At 44.2% G+C, this 20067-nt stretch overlaps 1 protein-coding gene and 1 long non-coding RNA gene across 2 annotated transcripts; one reads left to right on the top strand and one right to left on the bottom strand.

Moving 5' to 3' along the window:
• Window positions 1-800: 800 nt before the first annotated feature.
• On the top strand, window positions 801-19599 carry slc22a17 (solute carrier family 22 member 17). Its single transcript, XM_026179243.2, has 10 exons — window positions 801-1353; window positions 2825-3385; window positions 7896-7999; window positions 9746-9900; window positions 10275-10440; window positions 10887-11011; window positions 14578-14683; window positions 14906-15129; window positions 15798-15909; window positions 17414-19599. The coding sequence occupies exons 2-10, from the start codon at window positions 2912-2914 to the stop codon at window positions 17688-17690; spliced, it is 1743 nt and encodes a 580-aa protein (XP_026035028.1). The 5' UTR covers window positions 801-1353; window positions 2825-2911; the 3' UTR covers window positions 17691-19599.
• On the bottom strand, window positions 12844-17415 carry LOC145430916 (uncharacterized). The gene is made up of 2 exons (XR_013911258.1): window positions 15762-17415; window positions 12844-15175 (listed from the first exon to the last, which is right to left on the bottom strand). It is a non-coding gene; the product is annotated as an uncharacterized LOC145430916 (long non-coding RNA).
• Window positions 19600-20067: the final 468 nt, after the last annotated feature.

Below are 20067 nucleotides of genomic sequence, written 5' to 3'. Positions count from 1 at the left end.
CTGAAGTCAGACTTCTTGCACTAATGGCGGGCTGCTGCTGCTGCTGCATCACCAGAGGAACAAACCGTGATGGTGCCATCATGTGTAGCCTTTCAGTCATTACCGGCTGACACAGCACAAAGTGCTGTTATCTCTGTGTGCCAATGGATATTTTGTCCTCTATTGCAGATTAAAACTATCAGGAGTCATGATGAAACATGTGGATGCACTAATGAAATCTGTTGTGATAAGATAATAGGATAAGATAATATGGTGGATCACTGATTTCTTCTGGACTATCAACCATTAGAGTGAGTGCACATTTAAATTATATCATAAATAAGTTATGATGGACTGTCTCTCGTTTTTTTTTTCACCTGAAAGCAGCTCTGTAGCCGTGCCGCTGTCTCACACCTGCCTCTTCTCTATGATTTATGGCTCCACCATGCGGCAGGCAGCTCCATGCAGGCATTCTGCAGGAGACAGAGAGAGAGCACTCATAAACAGATATCTCACTCCGCTGCTGATTTTGTATGCTACTTTTACTGAGCAACAAGTTTCCTCCCGGTAAGACTTTTATCCGAGTGATTCATTAATTAACCCTGTAATAAATGAATTCCTAACAGAAGTGTTTAAAACAACTACTGATTCTAATAATTTCATGCTTTTGCTTAAAAAAAATCATTTGTTAATAAAACTAATCCTTCTCCAATGTGGCTAAATCTGTTGCTGAGTCATCGCCTCATTCCTTGTACACGATCTTTGATTGAGTGGCGCGGGCGGAGGGAGGGGGGCTGTCGCTCTGGCGATGTTTGCCGATTCTTCTCGAAGTGAGACTCGCCGCTGGCGGAGCTACTGCCCTTTAAACAGACACGGCTCTCCGCAGTTTTCCACCCGGTCTTTGTCCTTCGCTCCACTTCCTGCCGACGCCTGCCCCTTTAAGGTGATGCCGGGCACAGTTGTGCGTTATTGTTGAATTATTCTGTGTCATGTCGGCAGGGATAAACTTGGACTAAACAACACCGTTACACAGCAACCGACGGTGGGAGTGAAGGAGCAAGCGGAGCATCAACCCCTCCTCCGGCGGCATCATCATATGCTCACGCGGCGGAGGGACGTTGGCTGTGTTTAGGGACTAACGGAGAGTCCGGTGTCCTTGCCTGTGTCAAAGGCAAACGATTGTGTTCATCCGAGCCTTGCGGTACTTCTCCGGGACAGACATGTCTGTTTGTGTGGCAGACAGAGCGGAGGAGACGGTGTGAACGCGGTGAAACTCATCCGCTGTCCTCCTCTCTTAAGCCCGCGATGTTTGGGATGTTTCAGAGAGACGACGGGTGGCAGGATTTTGGCTCACAGTTAGCGTCGCTTTAAAGGGTGAGTAACAGTGTGCGCTTTGTTTTGAGGCCGCACAGGGGTGTGTAACACTGGCTGTGTGTGCTGGTCCAGAGTGCCGGGGCAGGTGTCTGCTCAGTCCGCCCAGCCCAGCTGCTCTAACGCCCCTACATCACGCTGCTGTTCTCTCCCTCGTTGCTTCGTTGCTCTTCTGTCCGGCGTACAGCCCAGCCAGCCCCCTCCCTCTTTGTTCACCCCCCTCCCCCCCGTGTCCTTTCCCCTCCTCGCGCGAAAGCTCTTATATAACCCTGTGGGATTCCTTTTTTTTCTTAGCAACACTTCCTGGCCCTGTGCGAGGAAAACACGATGACGTTGACCCACGGAGGGGCACCATGTGCACCTGCAGAGGAGACTGCTGCTGAGGGGGAGCACTCAGGGCTGCTAGTGGGGTCCCTGAGAACACCCACCGCTTTTCCATTTAGCTCAGGGTAAACAACAACATGTCAGGCTGTGACTGGCATCACAAAGCCTGTGAAATGTGTTATAGCCAGTAGCTGACAGTTTCTACGCACTAATTAGAGGCTTATGTTGACATTTCTTATGCTATGGATTATAATAGTAATGAGTATATATATTATACTTCCCTAAAGCTCAATGTGATGCTATTAAAATTGGTGGTTTTGTCTAAAAATCCCACACTGAGACATACTTGGCTTCGTGATAATCAGGCTTTGTTTTGAAAGAATCTCGTTCTTTTCCTGTACAGGTGTTTGCACACACACACACCCACAGCTCTGATTGTATCAGGTTAAACGGAGCGTTTAGGTTTTGTTTGACGATGTCACATAAATACAAATGCAGTGGCTGGAGTAAGTGCACTGCCTCACTGACCTGTCATCGTAAAACTTTGCAAAGCTTATGCAGCGTGCAGTCCACCAGAGCTGCTGTTTCACTCAGACACATTGTGATCACTTCAAAACTAGCATGCAGTGATACCTTCAGGGGTTGTCATGAATTGGGCCTGTGTTCAAAGACAGAAACAGAAAGTTGGAGGTGCGATGAGAGCAGCTACGAGTTGCATCATGGGAAATGTAGGATCTCTTTCGTGTTGTTGGAAATTGAATTGATGAAGAATTCCTGGTAGAGCCTGAGTAGTGCTGGATTTCTTGAGCTGATGCTAATGTTTAGGGCAGGATATTGAAAAATTGGGTGAATATTACATATTAATGATATCAAAGTGGTGGCTACTCTGCTGCGTGATGCAGAGAGCTCTGAGAGGATCTGTAACACAGGAAAGGAAGTCTCTTCCGATATCACAGCAGCACTGGCAGATAACATTATCTCTATCTATTATCTATAAACAGTGGATGCGTTTGTTCTATTAAGATGGGCTTAGCTTTGAAACTGAAGCAGCTAAGTGGACTGTGTGGTGTTGACATGTCAGAGCGTCATATCTGTGTCCCATATTGGTGCTTGATCTGTAATAATGACGAGTAACCTTCTGCTCACACAGTTTTACCGAAGCTCTACTCTTCTGCCCGGGGACCAGCTTGCTCACCGTCCTCCATCCTGGTCCTCTGCCTTCAGTACTCCAGCGGCAATGACATCCCCGGACTCCCCGCCGATAGTTTCCCCATCTCCTTGCCCAGCTCCCCCTCCATCCCTCCCCTCCTCCCCTGTGCCCTCTTCCCCAGCGCCATCCTCCTCCTCGATCCCCGCGCCGCCCTCGCTGCCCCCCACCGGTGAAGTGATGGTGCTGGCTCTGGGCCGGAAGAAGCAGAGAGTGCTGATTGCGCTTTCCATCCTGCCCAACCTCTTCCTGGCCTTCCTGCTCTCTTCGGACCCTCTCATCACCCTCCCCCCTCACCACCACTGCCACCTGCCGGGCCCCGTGCCATCGCCTGAAGTGCTGAACGCCTCAGTACCTTGGGAGAAAGGGCGACGGCCCGGGGACAGCGGGGGCCCGTCCCAGTGTAAGCAGTATACCAATAGCAGTCAGTCTGCTGTGGTGGACTGCGAGAATGGATGGGACTACAATGTCACAGAGGGGCTGAAGAACAACATCGTCACTGAGGTAAAGTTTTACTGTGGGATCCTTTGAAGCTCTCTAATTATGGTCTTGGCCTGGATGATTGTTTTAGCTTGGTGAAGGGAAGATGAACTTCTTTTCAGGTGTAGCTTAAGAGCCTTAAAATAATAAAAAAACCTTTTTCATACTATATTGTTTCACCATAGCCTTACAGATCATGAATGCTCACTGTTTTGCAATGCCCTGCAGAACTATGATACAGCTGCACATATACTAACGACTTGGACAAAAAGTCTCCTGCCAGCTCCTCTGAAGGATCACTTTTTTTTTTAAATGTGTCGTCTTGTTAACTTTAAATGGCACCTCTGTTTTCTTACCTTCACCGTTTTTCAAAGCATGATGTTGACAGCATTGCACACTTAAATGGATCGGTTATGCTCGGAGGATTTTTTTTACCGGGCCTCCTCAAGTAGCTTTGCATGGTTTATGTTAAAAAAGAAGCCTTCCGTATCTTATACTTGGCCTCAGTGCAGTTTATCTTCTATCTAGAACAAACACTTTTAGCACCGCTCCCTTTGAACCAGCTTAGTTCTGAAAAAATGCCAAACAGAAGGTTGTAGAGCCCGGAGCAGAAACTTTGACCCTTCAGAGGTCTGCTTTATTCTCACCACAGGTTTTCTTCATGCATGTGTGTGAAGAAATCAGAGCTTGTTGATTGGTCATAACTGTAACCATAACCTGTGTACAGCATATCCCAGTCTGCTCTTGCTCCTTATGCAATACTGCTTAACCGATTCTTTCGTGTTCAAGTACAGCACCTTCACTCTCTGGGTCTTTATCCTTCTCTGGTTGAATCACTGGTAAAGCTGAGTAGTTTGGTATCATTTCGAAGCCCTCGCAGCTCTGCTAGGGATGAGTTTTGGCCACTGCTATGATGTCACAGCATCATCAGACTTTCATTCAGCTCTGGCCGTGTGGAGGATTGTTGAGCCAAGATGGGTAATAGACACAGAGTCTTTGACAAATGTGAGTTCAATCGATGCCATCAAGGTAGAGAGAGAGAGAGAGAGAGAGAGAGAGGGCTTTCAGGGATGTGTTGTCTGAATTGTCAGAGGTCAGACCTCAAAGGTGCTAATTTCACACATCAAAGCCCATTTTGTGGATCTTTAAGCACCCAGTGCTTATTCCTCTTTCATTTGACCAGTTTGGCCATGAGGAGAAGAGCACCTTGATGTTTTTGGTTTTTACAATTTGCTTGACATGATGGTTGCAAAGTGAGTTTCGACAATCCGGTGACTCATTCAGAAATGTGTGTTAACCCACGTCATATTGGCATGTTGTAAGACATGTTTCTTCAGAGAACCATGCCTAGAATGTCAGAGATCAACACCTCGCTAAAGGAGAACAGACCCTGCTTACAATCACATTAACTCTGCCACAGAAGGAGAAGAAAATGATTGGAAACTAAGGCTATTACAGCGTATTGTATGCTGTAACATTATAATCCAGTGTTAAGTTGACGGAACAAGCCGTGCACAAGCACAGGAGTGCATTTTCTAAGTGTTTATGATGTTAAAACTGAGTAGCCTTGATCATTTGTTTCACTGCTGTGAGAACAACTTCCAGTCTTTACACTGCAGTTTGTGTCTCATGTAATCTGTGTGTACACAGCCAGCAGGCAGGCTGAAAGATTATCTTCAGTGCAATATGATAATATTTGTCCTTTAAAAAGAACTGTGGCTCATTATGCTAGTGGAGGTTTGTTTCTCACTGATGTCGCTCGTTTTGTTCACAACAATGAAGCCAGTCATCGGCACCACTGCTGTTTTCTACCTGTCTCGGTTGTTTTTGTTGATATCAGGCACTCTGTGTGTGATGTTCTGACATACGCTGATGTGCGTTTTCACCCAGACCTCTGTTTCAAAGACTGTCAGCCCAGTCCTTGATGGCAGCTAACCTTTCTCACCAGGCTGATCACTATTTGGCCTGTTTCTTTTTTTGTGCCCACATGTGGGGAACCACACCCAGCTCTAATTTATGGTGTAAGGGCAGCTTGCTTGTAACCCACCCCATACCACTGCAGCAAGCTGAAGACACTGGAAGACTTTAGCAGAAGTGTTTGCCTGTAGTCTTCTCTGTCCCTGAGCTTTTAGAGTCAGGCTAACATATTTCATCAGCTAGCTGGAGGGTGATTGAGCGTTCCTCCAGAGCTGCTTTGCTTTGCTGGCAGTCTGGCAAGCAGGAAGCAGGACCGCCTCTGATCAGCCTCATCGCTTCCACGGGTCAATAAAGACCATCACTTTAATACAGGCAAACTTTACTTACCACCTCTATGCTGTGGATCTGTAAACGAATGCACACAAACTGCCATGCCTGTTGAAATATAAAACAGTGATATTTAACATCCTTTGTCTTTGGTTTAATGTAAAACTATGAATTTGTGACGTGTGAGCTGCGAGTTTGTTAGAGCGGTTGTTCATGTTGATATTATGAGGACATGCTTGCAGGTTTTGTTTATTACTGGAGGCACAAACCTGCTGCTTTCTGGTTCTCTCTCTCTCTCTCTAAACCAGCCTGGTAGCTTTCAGGACTTGTTTGTGCGCATTTTCGCCTCATCCTCGTCTTCCACAGCATTCCACGCGTACGAGTTGCATGGTGTTCACTGTTGTGACTGCGCGTCTCAGCAACGGGACAGCTGATGTTATGTGACGGGCTTTAATGTTTCTGTGCACGGGTTCCAATTATGTACGGCCGCTTAAATAACAAAAAAAATCACGGCCCTCTGCTCAGTCTCCCTCTAGATCATTAAAACCATTTTGCTTTCAGCAGCCAACAGGAAGCGACGTTAGCAGGACTCAGCTGTAAATGCAAATCAGTGGGTCGGCTTAATGTGATTAAACTCGGATCTGAGAGCAGAGATCTTTATTTTTTTATTTCCTTTTTAACAGATGTGCTGACTTTCTGTGTGGCTAACTCATGCAGTCACACGGGCATTTGTTTTCTAATCCACTCAGTGAACCTCGTACCATTTTATTGTTGCGGTGCTAACGAGTGATTATAGCAATACACCCACTATATGTATCGTGACCACACACATGCATGTGTGTAATGTCGTTACATCTTCCTGTGTTTCTAGTATTTGTCTAATGGGCTTTTCATCCCTATTGTAAGACAGCTGTGTTTACACCAGGGAGTGTATATATCATTTTTGCATAAATGCATAAATGGGCCAGAACTAATGTCAGAGAAAAAAACTTTGTTTTTTTTTGTAAACTAAAATCTCTGACTTTGTTAATTTAATTAGTCAAATAACACATTTATTAATTAGTAAGTCAAGCGTACTGGCTCCCTTTATTAGACTGTGCTACTGAGCTGTCTTTTGAGGGTGGTGTAGCCACTTTTAACTCCACTGCTGTGTGGTGGTTATTACCGAGGGATGTGAACAATTTAGATTTAATTACTTTGGCTGATGTTCTTTATTTTTATACTTACACTGCAGTAGATGGCAGACACTATGCAGCCTCTAAATGAACAAATGTGGGGATAACATGCTGTTAAATGATCAGGGGGTTAAAGAAAAACACAGATCACAAACAAGATGGAGGCAGTCACCTCGATGTCATCCATTGGTTAGTGAGGTTAATTATTAATCCCTGAGCTGAGCATTTTTCCCTCTAATGACCTGAAACTAGTGAGTGAGCCCATCAAATAATTACGAAAGTGTTTAGTGATGTTAGAGTTGAAGGAGCCAAAGGCTGATTTCTCTAAACTACACAGAAACAGACTTTTATACAAGCAAAAATCTTTTTTGCTTTTCAGCTTATAAATTTGTCCGACACAGGAATGGAGACTTCCACACCGGTGCCATGTTGTACAGTACTAACCATTAATCAAACCTAATTCATCTTTAGCTCAACTGGACAGGAGGAAAAAAAGGAGGTACTGTCTTGTGCTGCCATTCAGCAGTTTTGCTGAATACGCCAATTATTTACCAAATGAAACTGTAAAAGCGACAAAGCACTAAGTGGGCAAAGTATAATTAACAAGGTGTCTTGTTGCTAAATGCCCCCAAAATATCAGCAGTGAAGCAATCTTTGACAACTGATGCATTCAACCAGTCCCCTGAACTTGTGAGGTGTATAAATATATTGCTTCGGAGTTGGGTTCAAAATGGACAATAATGGGATCATTGTTTCTAACAGTTTATTTCAGTAATTTTACATGGCGATTCTGCACCTCTGCCCAGGCTGACCAGATGTCACCATTTTTATTTCTTGTCTCCCTGTCCCACATTTTGAGTAGTTCTGCAGGATGTTGTTTAAAGTTGGCCTTTTACCCAATGCATGTGAAGAAAGCAGAGAAGGCTTATTGCAGTTCAGTGGAGGCTAGGCTGTCTACTGTCACGCCCATTAGGAAATGTTACAAGTTACCAAACAGTCACAAGCTTTGCAGATTTTGTTGGAAATGATGGAAGACCAACCATCTACAAAGAAAATGAAACTGCTTGTTGCTAACTTGATTGGATATTAACTGAAAGACCTCTCTCCCTTCACAGTGGGATCTGGTGTGTGGTCAGTACTGGCTGGTCCCAGTGGAGGAGGTGTGTTTCATCCTGGGCGTCCTGACTGGCTGTCTCTGCTTGGGCTACGCCGCTGACAGGTAATGTATGCTCACACACACCCCCATCAGGGTTTCCTGCAGGTCTGTTTTTCATGGCAAGCAAACATCAGGAATGAACACTCAGCAGCCGGAAGGACAACACATACAGCCAAAAAGTGAGTTAATAAGTTACTGAGGCAGTTTGGAGAGACTGTTTGTGCCTTTCTTGTTTGGTCACTGTGGACAGACCCACACGGCACACAATGGCAGCCCATTGTGGGCTGAGTACTGGGGTGATTAGTAGGGCACATCTGGACACCGTGAAGCAGCCCATAGTGCGGGCTGACTGTGGGCTGCTCACATTTAGCAGAGAGGAGCATCCAATGGGGCCCATTGTAGGCCCACTATGGGTTTCCCACAGAAAACCCTTTACAGGGACCCCAAACTGCTATGGGCTAACCTACAAGGGGCCCATTTCTGTGGGGTGTCCATAGTGGGGACCCAAAAGGACAAAACTGAACCGTGACCTCCATGAACTAGCCTGAAGGACAACACCGCTGTGGCATCTGTGCACAATAAATGTGAGCATGCTCTGTGCACAGCCCCACAGTTCACCCACAGTTACCCTCCGTGGGCCCACATGGGCATGCTTCCTGGGAACATGTTCCAATAAAAGCCAGCCCGTCTGTGTGCAGACATCTGTGCTGTCAGATCATTTTGTTCCTCATTATTCTCTGTCCTCTTCTTACTTTGCAGTTTCATTACCTCACAGTCGTCATGCAGCACACAGAGACACACTCAGAAAAAGTAGCACGGTTTGCAGAATGAAATTTTCTATAGATTTACTGTGGCCTGCCAGTGCTTCCTCTATCCAACAGCAAGTTGTGGCCTCAGGCCAAAAGAGAAATTTATTACTCTTTTTATTTATCACAGTAAGATATAATTTGTGATGGAGGAAAAATACTGCTGTTTACTCAAGAAAATCTCATGGCTGTATTACAAACAATTTACCTCCCACAAGCAATTAATGGCAAATACATTTATGCTAAATTTGCATGCTTTATTTTGCTCAGTGGCCTCGGATGAGTCACACAAGTGAACCAGTGTGTGTCGTTTGAAGGGGAAGCTCTAGTTTTTGGGGGCAACTGCGAGGGAGATGATGCCACAGCTAACAGCTCTCATTAATTTGCTGACCAATTGAGCATAGCATTTGTTTGTTTAGACCGGTGACTTAATGGCGCCTTAATGGGGGCACATGAAGAAGAAAAGGGAGCATTGCTAAGCTGCATGTTAGAAACTAAACAAGCAAACAAAAACTGGCTAATCGTTCATTAGTGAACAGTCGTGCTTTCCACTTGAGCTGTTTTTGGAAACGCAGCTTCCCTAAGCCTCTGTGATTGCAGCATTTCTTAGGCTCTTTCTTTTATTTATTTTTTTATTCTAAACTCTTCGCGAGCTCTAAATTGTTCTGATTAATTTGTTTGTCTGGTAAACTACATGAAACTGGAAGTATAATGGCAGCATTAATGCTTAATGATGCTGTAAAAGTGTAGACTTCAAAGGGTGGCTCCCTGTTGTGTCTAAACTCTGTCAGTAGACTCCTGTCCTATTTTCTGTTCTATTCCCTCTCCGTGTTAATATTTAAGCACACGAGCAGCTGCTGCATTATCAGCATGTACAGTGTGATTTGTTGTTGTGCATCTGCTCCTGTACATGTGTTTTAATTTATCCCTGTTAATTTGAATCTGTGTTTGCTTACTTTGCTGAGTTTTAATCGTGTGTCTGTATCTCTGTGCTTCCCTGCAGGCTGGGCAGGTCCAAGACCCTTCTGACCTCTCTGACCCTCTCGGTGGTGTTCGGGGTGCTCGTGTGTGTCTCCCCGTATCCTTCTGTCTTCATCGTCATGCGTTTCTGTCTGGCGGCGGCCAGCGCGGGAGTCTATCTTACTCTGTATATCACCCGTGAGTGTTTCAGCCTTGAAGGATGGGCGTCATTTGTTTCATCAGAACCCACGGATCATCACACAGGAACAAACACTGTAATATGCAAACAGTCATGCACAGATGGTTTCCTCCACAGTACAGTCACCTACCTGAACTTCACCTGAAATCTCAGAGAGTCTCAATTCAGTAATTCCTCTCTCCTTTTCCTTGTGCCGCTAATGAGGCCTAGTGATCAAATCTACTTCTTCTAGCTTGCATTATATTTCAATGGAACCAAGTTTTGGGGCACATGATATTTATATTCTCTTGTTTTTTTTTAATGTTTAACCTTTCAGAATCTGAAAAGTGTAAATAAAAGATTAGTTAGCTTTGACATTGTGTTGTTTGTTCAGGTCTGGAGCTGTGTGAGCCGTCTCTCAGGCTGATGGCCACCACGCTGGCTGGCCTGACGACTGTAGCCGGGGAGCTGCTGCTGCTGGCCGTGGCCCTCGGGTGCCAATCTTGGAGGGGCCTGCTGGGAGCTGGGTCCGCCCCACTAACACTCTTTCTCAGCTACGGGTAGGAATGTGTCTCTTGTTATTTTTACTCAGGCTTTTACTTTCTGAATCATGAAGGAACCTGGGAGTGGTTTTGCGTAGTGCCTTGATGCCAGCTGACTTATTAAAAGCTTTGTTAGATGGTATTGATTCCAATCCCCTTTTCACACTGAGCTGGTGTCAGAACATATTAGAGCTCCTTTGTTTAAGGTCCGCAGTCCCTCTCAGATCTGGGTAACATACCGCATTATCAGAGATTATAAAAAGATTACTGGCAGCGAATTGCAGGTTTTAATAAAAGAGGATTATAGAACTTTGCTTCTTTGTGACCCGTGCTGGTTAGTTTTTATACTGAAGCAGCAAATTCAGGTGAAAGCAACAAAACCTTAAAGCTTCTAAATAGTTTTAGTGCTGAGTAAAGGTCACCTGAGATCAAAGAGTTAAAGTATATTCCTCCTCCTCCTGCAGAGTTCCTGGGGTGTTTCCAGAATCTCCTCGCTGGCTCCTTCTGTCGGAGCGATCTTCAGACATGAATGCATTCAGCGAGAGAAGAAACTCCAACAGAGACGTGAGGGACGACGAGAGCTTCACAGGTGTGTTTGCAGCACTGACGTTAGATCCTCGTTCTGTAAACGGAGAACAAATTCCCACTTTACCTCACTGCAGGGTTCAGCGCCAGGCGCTCGGCTTACGAAGCCTGCATTATTCATGGAATAACTGTGGCCGTGTGTTTCAATGTATATGACCCTCTCACGCACCACTTCCAAGAGCGGTAATGATGCTCAATTACTATTCATGATTTATTAAGAGCGGATGGTTCCTGCATTAAAATGGAAACATAATGGGACGTAATGACTTGCTGTTAAAAGATGGCCTAAGGCCAGGCGACCACTGAGCTCTGCCACTGTTTACATGTCAAATGTTTCCAGCTACGTAGTGTCAACTTTGCACTGTTCAGTGACCTCTGTGTTCTGCTAGCATTAGCTGTACTGAGGTTGATAGTTGTTAATAGTTGCAAAATCTACATTTTATGTTTCCATTCTGAGTGTATTAAACCCCCCCACAAAGCTTTTAACCTAAATTTGTCCATATTCTTTTATGTCGAGCTCTCATTCACAGATAAAGTGATCAAAGAACATCCCCTTTTGTTGTGATTACAGTTCAGATCAAATTAAAATGGGGATTTATTTGGGTGGTTACTGTAATGCTGTCACGCTAGCAGGAAGGACACTCAGGAATACTGATGACGTGCGGAAATGTTTCATGTAGCAACAAGTCTTAAAGAGAAATGGTGTGAATGTATTTGCTGGCCGTGTTTCTCTCCTGGAGAAGTATCTCAGCACCTGAGGCTAGATGAGGCTTACATAACTCTGACCTATATTTATCACAACAAGATGATAAAGATGTGCTGTAAGGACATGCTATAAAATAATCCTTCACGGCACCACCTACACATGATTGGCATATCAAAGTTAACAATAAGACTGAACTACAGGGAGTGCAGAATTATTAGGCAAATTGTATTTTTGAGGAATAATTTTATTATTGAACAACAACCATGTTCTCAATGAACCCAAAAAACTCATTAATATCAAAGCTGAATGTTTTTGGAAGTAGTTTTTAGTTTGTTTTTAGTTTTAGCTATTTTAGGGGCATATCTGTGTGCGCAGGTGACTATTACTGTGCATAATTATTAGGCAACTTAACAAAAAACAAATGTATACCCATTTCAATTATTTATTTTTACCAGTGAAACCAATATAACATCTCCACATTCACAAATATACATTTCTGACATTCAAAAACAAAACAAAAACAAATCAGCGACCAATATAGCCACCTTTCTTTGCAAGGACACTCAAAAGCCTGCCATCCATGGATTCTGTCAGTGTTTTGATCTGTTCACCATCAACATTGCATGCAGCAGCAACCACAGCCTCCCAGACACTGTTCAGGGAGGTGTACTGTTTTCCCTCCTTGTAAATCTCACATTTGATGATGGACCACAGGTTCTCAATGGGGTTCAGATCAGGTGAACAAGGAGGCCATGTCATTAGTTTTTCTTCTTTTATACCCTTTCTTGCCAGCCACGCTGTGGAGTACTTGGACGCGTGTGATGGAGCATTGTCCTGCATGAAAATCATGTTTTTCTTGAAGGATGCAGGCTTCTTCCTGTACCACTGCTTGAAGAAGGTGTCTTCCAGAAACTGGCAGTAGGACTGGGAGTTGAGCTTGACTCCATCCTCAACCCGAAAAGGCCCCACAAGCTCATCTTTGATGATACCAGCCCAAACCAGTACTCCACCTTGCTGGCATTTGAGTCGGACTGGAGCTCTCTGCCCTTTACCAATCCAGCCACGGGCCCATCAAGACTCACTGTCATTTCATCAGTCCATAAAACCTTAGAAAAACCAGTCTTGAGATATTTCTTGGCCCAGTCTTGACGTTTCAGCTTGTGTGTCTTGTTCAGTGGTGGTCGTCTTTCAGCCTTTCTTACCTTGGCCATGTCTCTGAGTATTGCACACCTTGTGCTTTTGGGCACTCCAGTGATGTTGCAGCTCTGAAATATGGCCAAACTGGTGGCAAGTGGCATCTTAGCAGCTGCATGCTTGACTTTTCTCAGTTCATGGGCAGTTATTTTGCGCCTTGGTTTTTCCACATGCTTCTTGCGACCCTGTTGACTATTTTGAATGAAACGCTTGATTGTTCGATGATCACGCTTCAGAAGCTTTGCAATTTTGAGACTGCTGCATCCCTCTGCAAGATAGCTCACTATTTTTGACTTTTCTGAGCCTGTCAAGTCTTTCTTTTGACCCATTTTGCCAAAGAAAAGGACGTTGCCTAATAATTATGCACACCTGATATAGGGTGTTGATGTCATTAGACCACACCCCTTCTCATTACAGAGATGCACATCACCTAATATGCTTAATTGGTAGTAGGCTTTCGAGCCTATACAGCTTGGAGTAAGACAACATGCATGAAGAGGATGATGTGGACAAAATACTCATTTGCCTAATAATTCTGCACTCCCTGTATGTTTTTATAGCTGACGTCTGTGAGCGGCAGACACAGATCAAGGACACAGTTCTGTAGTGAGGTCTCGCTGCAGTCGGAAAAAGTGTAGCAGTATGAGGTGATGAAGAACATCATGTTTCATTTGTTTCATATGATCCATTAAAGGCCTTGAATTTCTCTCTCCACTTAGTCCTATGCTTTTACACACTCAGTGTTCCTGATTGGCTGATAACTGCATATTTGTCGGCTGCACAACCATGATGCGAATTTCCAGTTTTACCACAAGCCAAACGTGCATGTTTGTCTGTTAGACTGCAGTGACTGTGCAGGCCATTTAACGACAGTGAACTCATGTTTCATGTTCAGGAAGCCAGTCTGAGACGTTCTCAGATGTTCTCAGCTTTGTGACGTGGTCCTGCGATAAGCAGCCATCAGTAGCCGTCAGACACTCTGGAATAGACGGGGTCAGCAGCAATACTCAGGCATGCTCACTTGCTACTAAGGGGTCCAAAGTGTGCCAAGAAAATATCCTTTACACCATTACATCATCACCACAAGGCAGGACGGATCGATGTGTATATGTTTACATCAAATTCGGACACGTCCCTCTGTATGTGACGGCAGAAATCCCGTCCCATGAGAGCAGGCAGTTTTGCTGAGCTTTGTCAATTGTAATCTCAGTTTGCTGCTCTTAGCTGTATTCAGATGCTCTTCTGCGTACCTTGGTTGTAATGAGCGGTTATTTGAGCTTCAGTTTCCTTCATATCAACTCAGAGCAGTCTGGCTGAACTCCTCTGATCTCTGACATCAACGAGACATTTTCTCTTAGACTTTCCTCTTAAACCTCACAGCTGGCTGTTGACTTACAGTTAAATTGTCTCATGTTCTGGATCCTTTATTAAACATTTCTGCACAGCTTACAAATGCTAATGTAATGAACACATCACTGTGGTTCCTACTGTAATTGTACGGTTTATTAAATGGCCTCCTTATGGCCAGATTGAGACTCCACGCGTGTCCTCCTGCACGTCTCTTTTCCCCCTAGTAATAAGCTGACAGCGAGCGATTGATCAGCGAGCAACCAGGTCAGGCCGTCCTCGTCTGTGTTACCCGACTGTCATTTTTCTTTTCTCCTCTGCAGAGCTGGATTCAGAGCCAGCCCCCTCCTCAAAGCCCCACCTGTCCTTCCCTGAGCTCTTCCACAGCAGGAACATCTGGAAGAACATGTGCGTGCTCGGCTTCACCTCGTAAGTCATCTCACACTCTTGACATTATTTCAGCAACGCAGCAGTTTGGAGTCACTCCTTTGTGTTTGCGCAGTGTCTCATTTACAGCTCTGGCTGCCGCTGCCTCATATTTCATGCTTAAAGTGCTGCGAGACTCACCTTTGCTCGCTCATCTTTTCTATTTAAAACCTGTTTGGAAACACGAGTGCTTACTCTTTTGTTTCTCTGCCCTTCCTCCCTCAGATTCATCTCTCACGGCATTAGTCACTGTTACAGCTCTTTCCGAGGTGACGTCAGGGGCACCGCCCCCAGCTTCTATTGGACGTACCTGCTCTCTGTGTGTGCAGGCGGTGGGGCCTGGCTGTTGCTTTGGATGACCGTAGACAGGTGCGGTCGCCGCGGCATCCTGCTTCTCTCCATGACGATGACGGGGCTGGCCTCTTTGATCCTCCTGGGACTCATGGAGTGTAAGCCGGCTTTACTTGGTAGCAGAATAGTTTTCTCCAGGTAAATCTAGAGTCAAGTAAGGAAGGCTATTAATAAAAGTCAAGGTGGGCACAGTTTCACTTCAGTACCCTGCTGTTAGAGAGCCATTATGTTCGGATTAAAATCTTTGTTTGTTCAAATCCTGACTGGAATTTAAGTTGATGCTGATTCTGGGGCCATGTTGGATCCATCCCTCTCACACATCCTACTGCTCTCACTTCAGGCATTATGAAGTGTATTAGGAGCAAACCACTCAGCCCTGTTAATGGAAAAACCCGACCTGTGTTTTTTAATTTTTGCTCCCCCTCGACAACATTGTCTATGGAAAATCTGCTGTTGCCCAAATCTTGGTCTCCCCCTTGTGGCTGAAACCGAGTATGGCTTTCAGTTTATGTAGGACACTGCAGTGACAGCAAAGTCAAAGCTGTGTCCGGCCCTGAGCTTTAATCATGCATCAAAGCCTGAGAGGACAGTGGTGAGTGTTGTGGATCCTCTCAGTGGATGTTTATTGGTCCCTATGATCTGCAAAGGCTCATGGAAGCAAGATGTTGCAGTTTGATTCATAAATTAGAAAAACTAATGTCATAATAGATGCATGGTAGAAATGCTACACCTCAAAGGTTATCCCTGCTCTCCTCCCCCCTGTTAGATCTCAGTGAGACGGCCATCACGATTTTCTCAGTGCTGGGTCTCTTCTCTTCCCAAGCCACCGCCTCCCTCTGCATCCTCTTCACTGCAGAGGTCATGCCTACCATCATCAGGTAACACAGCAGCACTCTACAGTCACTCTGCAGCTCTTTTACTACGATGTTGTCCTTCTTGTAGTGTAGGTGAAAAAGAAATGCCAGCGTAGAAGGCGTTGATGTTTTTCTGTCAGTAAGAGCGTGTGCGGGCTGCCAGAATGAATCACAACATGTGAAATGCAGCAAATATTAAAGAGAGGAAATTAAACAATTTGATACCACAACAACAGCTGTCTTTCTAAGTAGGAGGAGTTTCAAAAACAATGGAAGTATTTTTCCAGATTTAGTATAAAAAAATCGATCTGTTATCTAAGAAAATAATTGACTTTGTGGAGAAGAGAGATGAGAATACTTTGAAGTACAGTGAGATCTACAAACAAGCATCGTTTCTAACTCTGTGTGAGGGCAAAACAATCAGCGCCCAACAGACGACGGGAAGGACGACCTGCTCCGAGGCCTGAAAAGGACGCATCGGTCCCCCCTAAAAAAAAATCATTATTTGTAACAGATGTAATAAGCTGAGACTTTTAATGAGTTTGGGTTCATCAAATCTTTATAGTTATTATAGCTGTGCGTTTTGCATTTTGTAAATATTTTTTCTTTCGTTTTTGACTTTTTGTTTTAATTCACTTAAATTTAATTGGTTTCCAGAGCAGCTTTAGTCATTTCAGTTTAGCCTTTAGTTTTATTTATTTTTTGCTTATTTATTTGTTTATTTATTTATCAAGTATTAATGTGTCATACCAGAGGCAAGATTTAGGAACATCAGTACAGGCATAACAAAAAACACACTGTTTGAAAATCTCAATAATCGCGAGCGTGGCAGCCTCATGAGGCAAGGTGGGATAATAAATTTGTCCAAACTAACAGATACTAAAACTAAGAAGTTTTTAAGTTCACAAAATTTTAATTTTAGATTCTTTTTCAATTTTTTTTATTTTATTTTTGACTTAAAATGTTTTTTTCACATTTAGTTTAGTTGTAATTAACTACAATAAGCTTGGGCTAACACAACAGCTGAACCTAGTTATAGAGTCATCAACAAAAGGCTTAACTGAGTCACCATGTTTACCATTAAAGAAACTACCATTAAAGAAAACTGGAAAAATGGGACGACTGTGGTTCAGGGGTTTTGGGAAGCTCATCTGTAACCGGAAGGTTGCCGGTTTGATCCCCCAGCTCTCTCTGTCCTGGTCGTTGTGTCCTTGGGCAAGACACTTCACCTACCGCCTACTGGTGTTCCTCAGAGGGGCCGATAGCGCGATATGGCAGCCTCGCTTCTGTCAGTCTGCTCCAGGGCAGCTGTGGCTACAACTGTGGTTTGCCTGCACCAGTGTGTGAATGAATAGTGGAATTGTAAAGCGCTTTGGGTGCCTAGAAAAGCGCTATATAAATGCAATCCATTATTATTATTATTATTATTATTAAAAATGATAATTGATGAAAAGATAAGCAGAAATTGTATTAAGTGTAAGTAAATCTTGTCAGTTAACTGTGTGTGTGTGTGTGTGTGTGTGTGCAGAGGGAGCGGTGTAGGAGCCGTGCTCGCTCTGGGCTGCGTGGGCCGTCTCAGCTCCCCTCTCATGGACCTGCGAAACCACTACGGCTACTTCCTGCACCACGTCGTCTACTCCTCTCTGGCTCTGCTGGCCGTGCTGTCCATCCTGCTGCTGCCCGAGAGCAAGAGGAAGCCACTGCCCCAGACGCTGGCCGACGGTGAGCAGTACAGACGCCCCCCGCTGGGCAGGAGGAGACGGGACAATGTGCCGCTGCTGGCGACCCCCAACCCAGAGACCTAAAATACACTCTGTTAACACCACTCACTTTTACAGCCAGGACATTTTTCATCAATCATGTTCATGTAGAGGACAGACAAAGCAATATAAAAACCTAATAGGTAACCCAGAGCGACGGAGAGAAAAGGGCTGCAACAGATCATCACCGATCAGCATCCACGACACTGATGACAGCGATCAGACTTTCAGCTTTTTAACATATCATCGCTACAGACGTTAGCGATTGGGTGGAGCTGCCGTCATCTTCGTGTTTCTCTTTTTCCCGCCGTTCAGATGTGTGTTAATGTCCTTGTGAAGACACACAATCTTCACACGCATCTCCATCTCTTTCTGGCCGGACGGCGGCTCCCGCCCCCGCCGCGTGAAACACACCAGCACCCACTGCTGCACGCCATCCTCCATCCTGAGTGTGTCCATCACAGAGATGCTAGCTGCTTAGCATATTTGACTTGAAGAGTGGTCGTCGGTTATTCCTAGCATTTGTTTTAACCTGGAATCATGTGTTTGTTTTCTTTTTTTTGCGTGTGTTTGCTGCGTATGACGACACAACATGTCCTCAGAGCTGTACAAAAGTCAGTTTTGTACCATTTTCTGTGACCTTTGTCGTAAAACCGTCTAGCTCTCCGAGCGGAGGAGGAACCACAGTTCTCAGATGTGTGATGTAACACTTGACAGGATTGTTGGGGTTAAACGCCTTGTAAATACTCTAGAGTTAGTTTCTTTAACTTCCTGGGGCATCTGAGTTGTGTTAAAGCAGACCCTGTGGCTGGATCCTTACAGTACAGTATGCTATGCAGTGAGGAAAAGCACTTTGAATCTTTTTTCTCTCTTCCTTTTTTTTTTTTTTTTTTTTTAAAGTTGAATCATTTGATTGAAGTCTTCAAAATCAAGGGAATAACAAGTCAGCTATTATAAATATTTGGAACAAAGGCTAAAACTTCTCTGAGCAGAGAACAAATGGTGGAAATCCACTCACTGACTCTGGCCTGGAGCCAGCGGTGTTTATATGTCTGTTTATATTTATGTTGTTCTTAAGCTTAATTAGTAAATTATCCAGAAGCATTAAGCTAAACTGGGTTGACATGGAATGAACCTTCCATTCTCTGGTGTCATTATTCAATAACAGTCAAGCTGTTGACCGTCACAACATTCCTATCTGCATGTCTGAAATCACTGAAGGGCTTTTTTTATGTATGTCCTCAGAAGCTAATAGTCAATACGTCTCTAGATGACCAGTCTCAGCTGTAAGAGAACAGACGGGTACCACAAACTCTAGTAGAAGTTTTTAAACGTGCTTTAAACGGCACACTTACTTTATTTTTTCTGAAGCTGAACGTGGAGTTATGATGGAGGTCGTCTGTTATTTTTAAATGAATGTTTATTCATGCTGGAGAAAGGACCTGATGATTACACTCCATTGGATTTGAATGGGAGTTGCAGAGGGCCCCGGAGCTCCAAATTAACCCCTGACTCCTCCTCCTCAAGCACGCTCCTGCGAGGTTTTCAGTCTCTAGTATGCTGGCTGAAGCCGTATCACGTATGGCACAAATTCAACCGTGTGTGTATGAGTGTATTTTCCCCCCTCAAGTTCACACCTGTGTGAATCTGTGTGTGTGTGTGATTTTAAACAGGATGGAGGTTTTGGTTAATTTGGACTCTGAGCACTAATTATGAAGGACGCACACCTCAGCTGATGGTCTCTTTCCCCGTCAGCCTTTGGTACATCTTTTTTCTTTTCCTGTGTACGTTGCACTCAAATCCTAACACTTATACACTGATAATTATTATCACTATGATTAACTTGGGTCGAATAATGTTATGTCTGACAACATTGATGATGTGTTCAATGATGAGTGTGATGCAATTAACTATAGCCTGATTTCATGTCAAATAAAACTGATTAAAAAACGTATGATGTGAGCAGTTTTGACTCGGGCAACCTTGATGTATACACTTCATTTGAAGAATCACTTTGAAAGTTTCTTCCTGTCCGTTCTTCTTTGTTCTGCAGGAATTTCAGCATCTCCTTTTTCATGCATGTTGTCCTCGTCCTGTGCTCCATGATGTTTTAGAGGTCATGTAACTCTGGGTTTAGTTGGCCTAGAGGTTTCTTGGTGTCATATTATTCACATATTCCCCGTCACAGTTGCTAACAAGGCTTTTTGGGTTTATCTATATCCAAATCAATACCCCAATGATCCACGTTTCCTATTCTGTACACATTTTGGAGGCATATTTGTAAAATGGATGTGTGGAAAACTGATTTTCTTGAAATGCGGATAGAAAGGATTATCAGCTAACCTAAGCAAACAAAGTTTGATTAAAATATGAATGAATCGTTGTAATCCCCATTATACGCAGGGTTGTATAACAGATGTTG

This window comes from Astatotilapia calliptera, chromosome 9 (assembly GCF_964374335.1).
Source record: "Astatotilapia calliptera chromosome 9, fAstCal68.1, whole genome shotgun sequence".
Taxonomy (NCBI): Eukaryota; Metazoa; Chordata; class Actinopteri; order Cichliformes; family Cichlidae; genus Astatotilapia; species Astatotilapia calliptera.
Note: the sequence above shows the minus strand (reverse complement) of the source record. Positions and strands in the feature narration are given on the sequence as shown.

Coding starts and splice junctions, on each gene's coding strand:
- slc22a17 (XM_026179243.2), top strand. CDS start 2,912: ATGACATCCCCGGACTCCCCGCCGATAGTTTCCCCATCTCCTTGCCCA. Junction 10,441..10,886: donor ACACTCTTTCTCAGCTACGG/GTAGGAATGTGT, acceptor CTCCTCCTGCAG/AGTTCCTGGGGTGTTTCCAG. Junction 14,684..14,905: donor TGCGTGCTCGGCTTCACCTC/GTAAGTCATCTC, acceptor TTCCTCCCTCAG/ATTCATCTCTCACGGCATTA.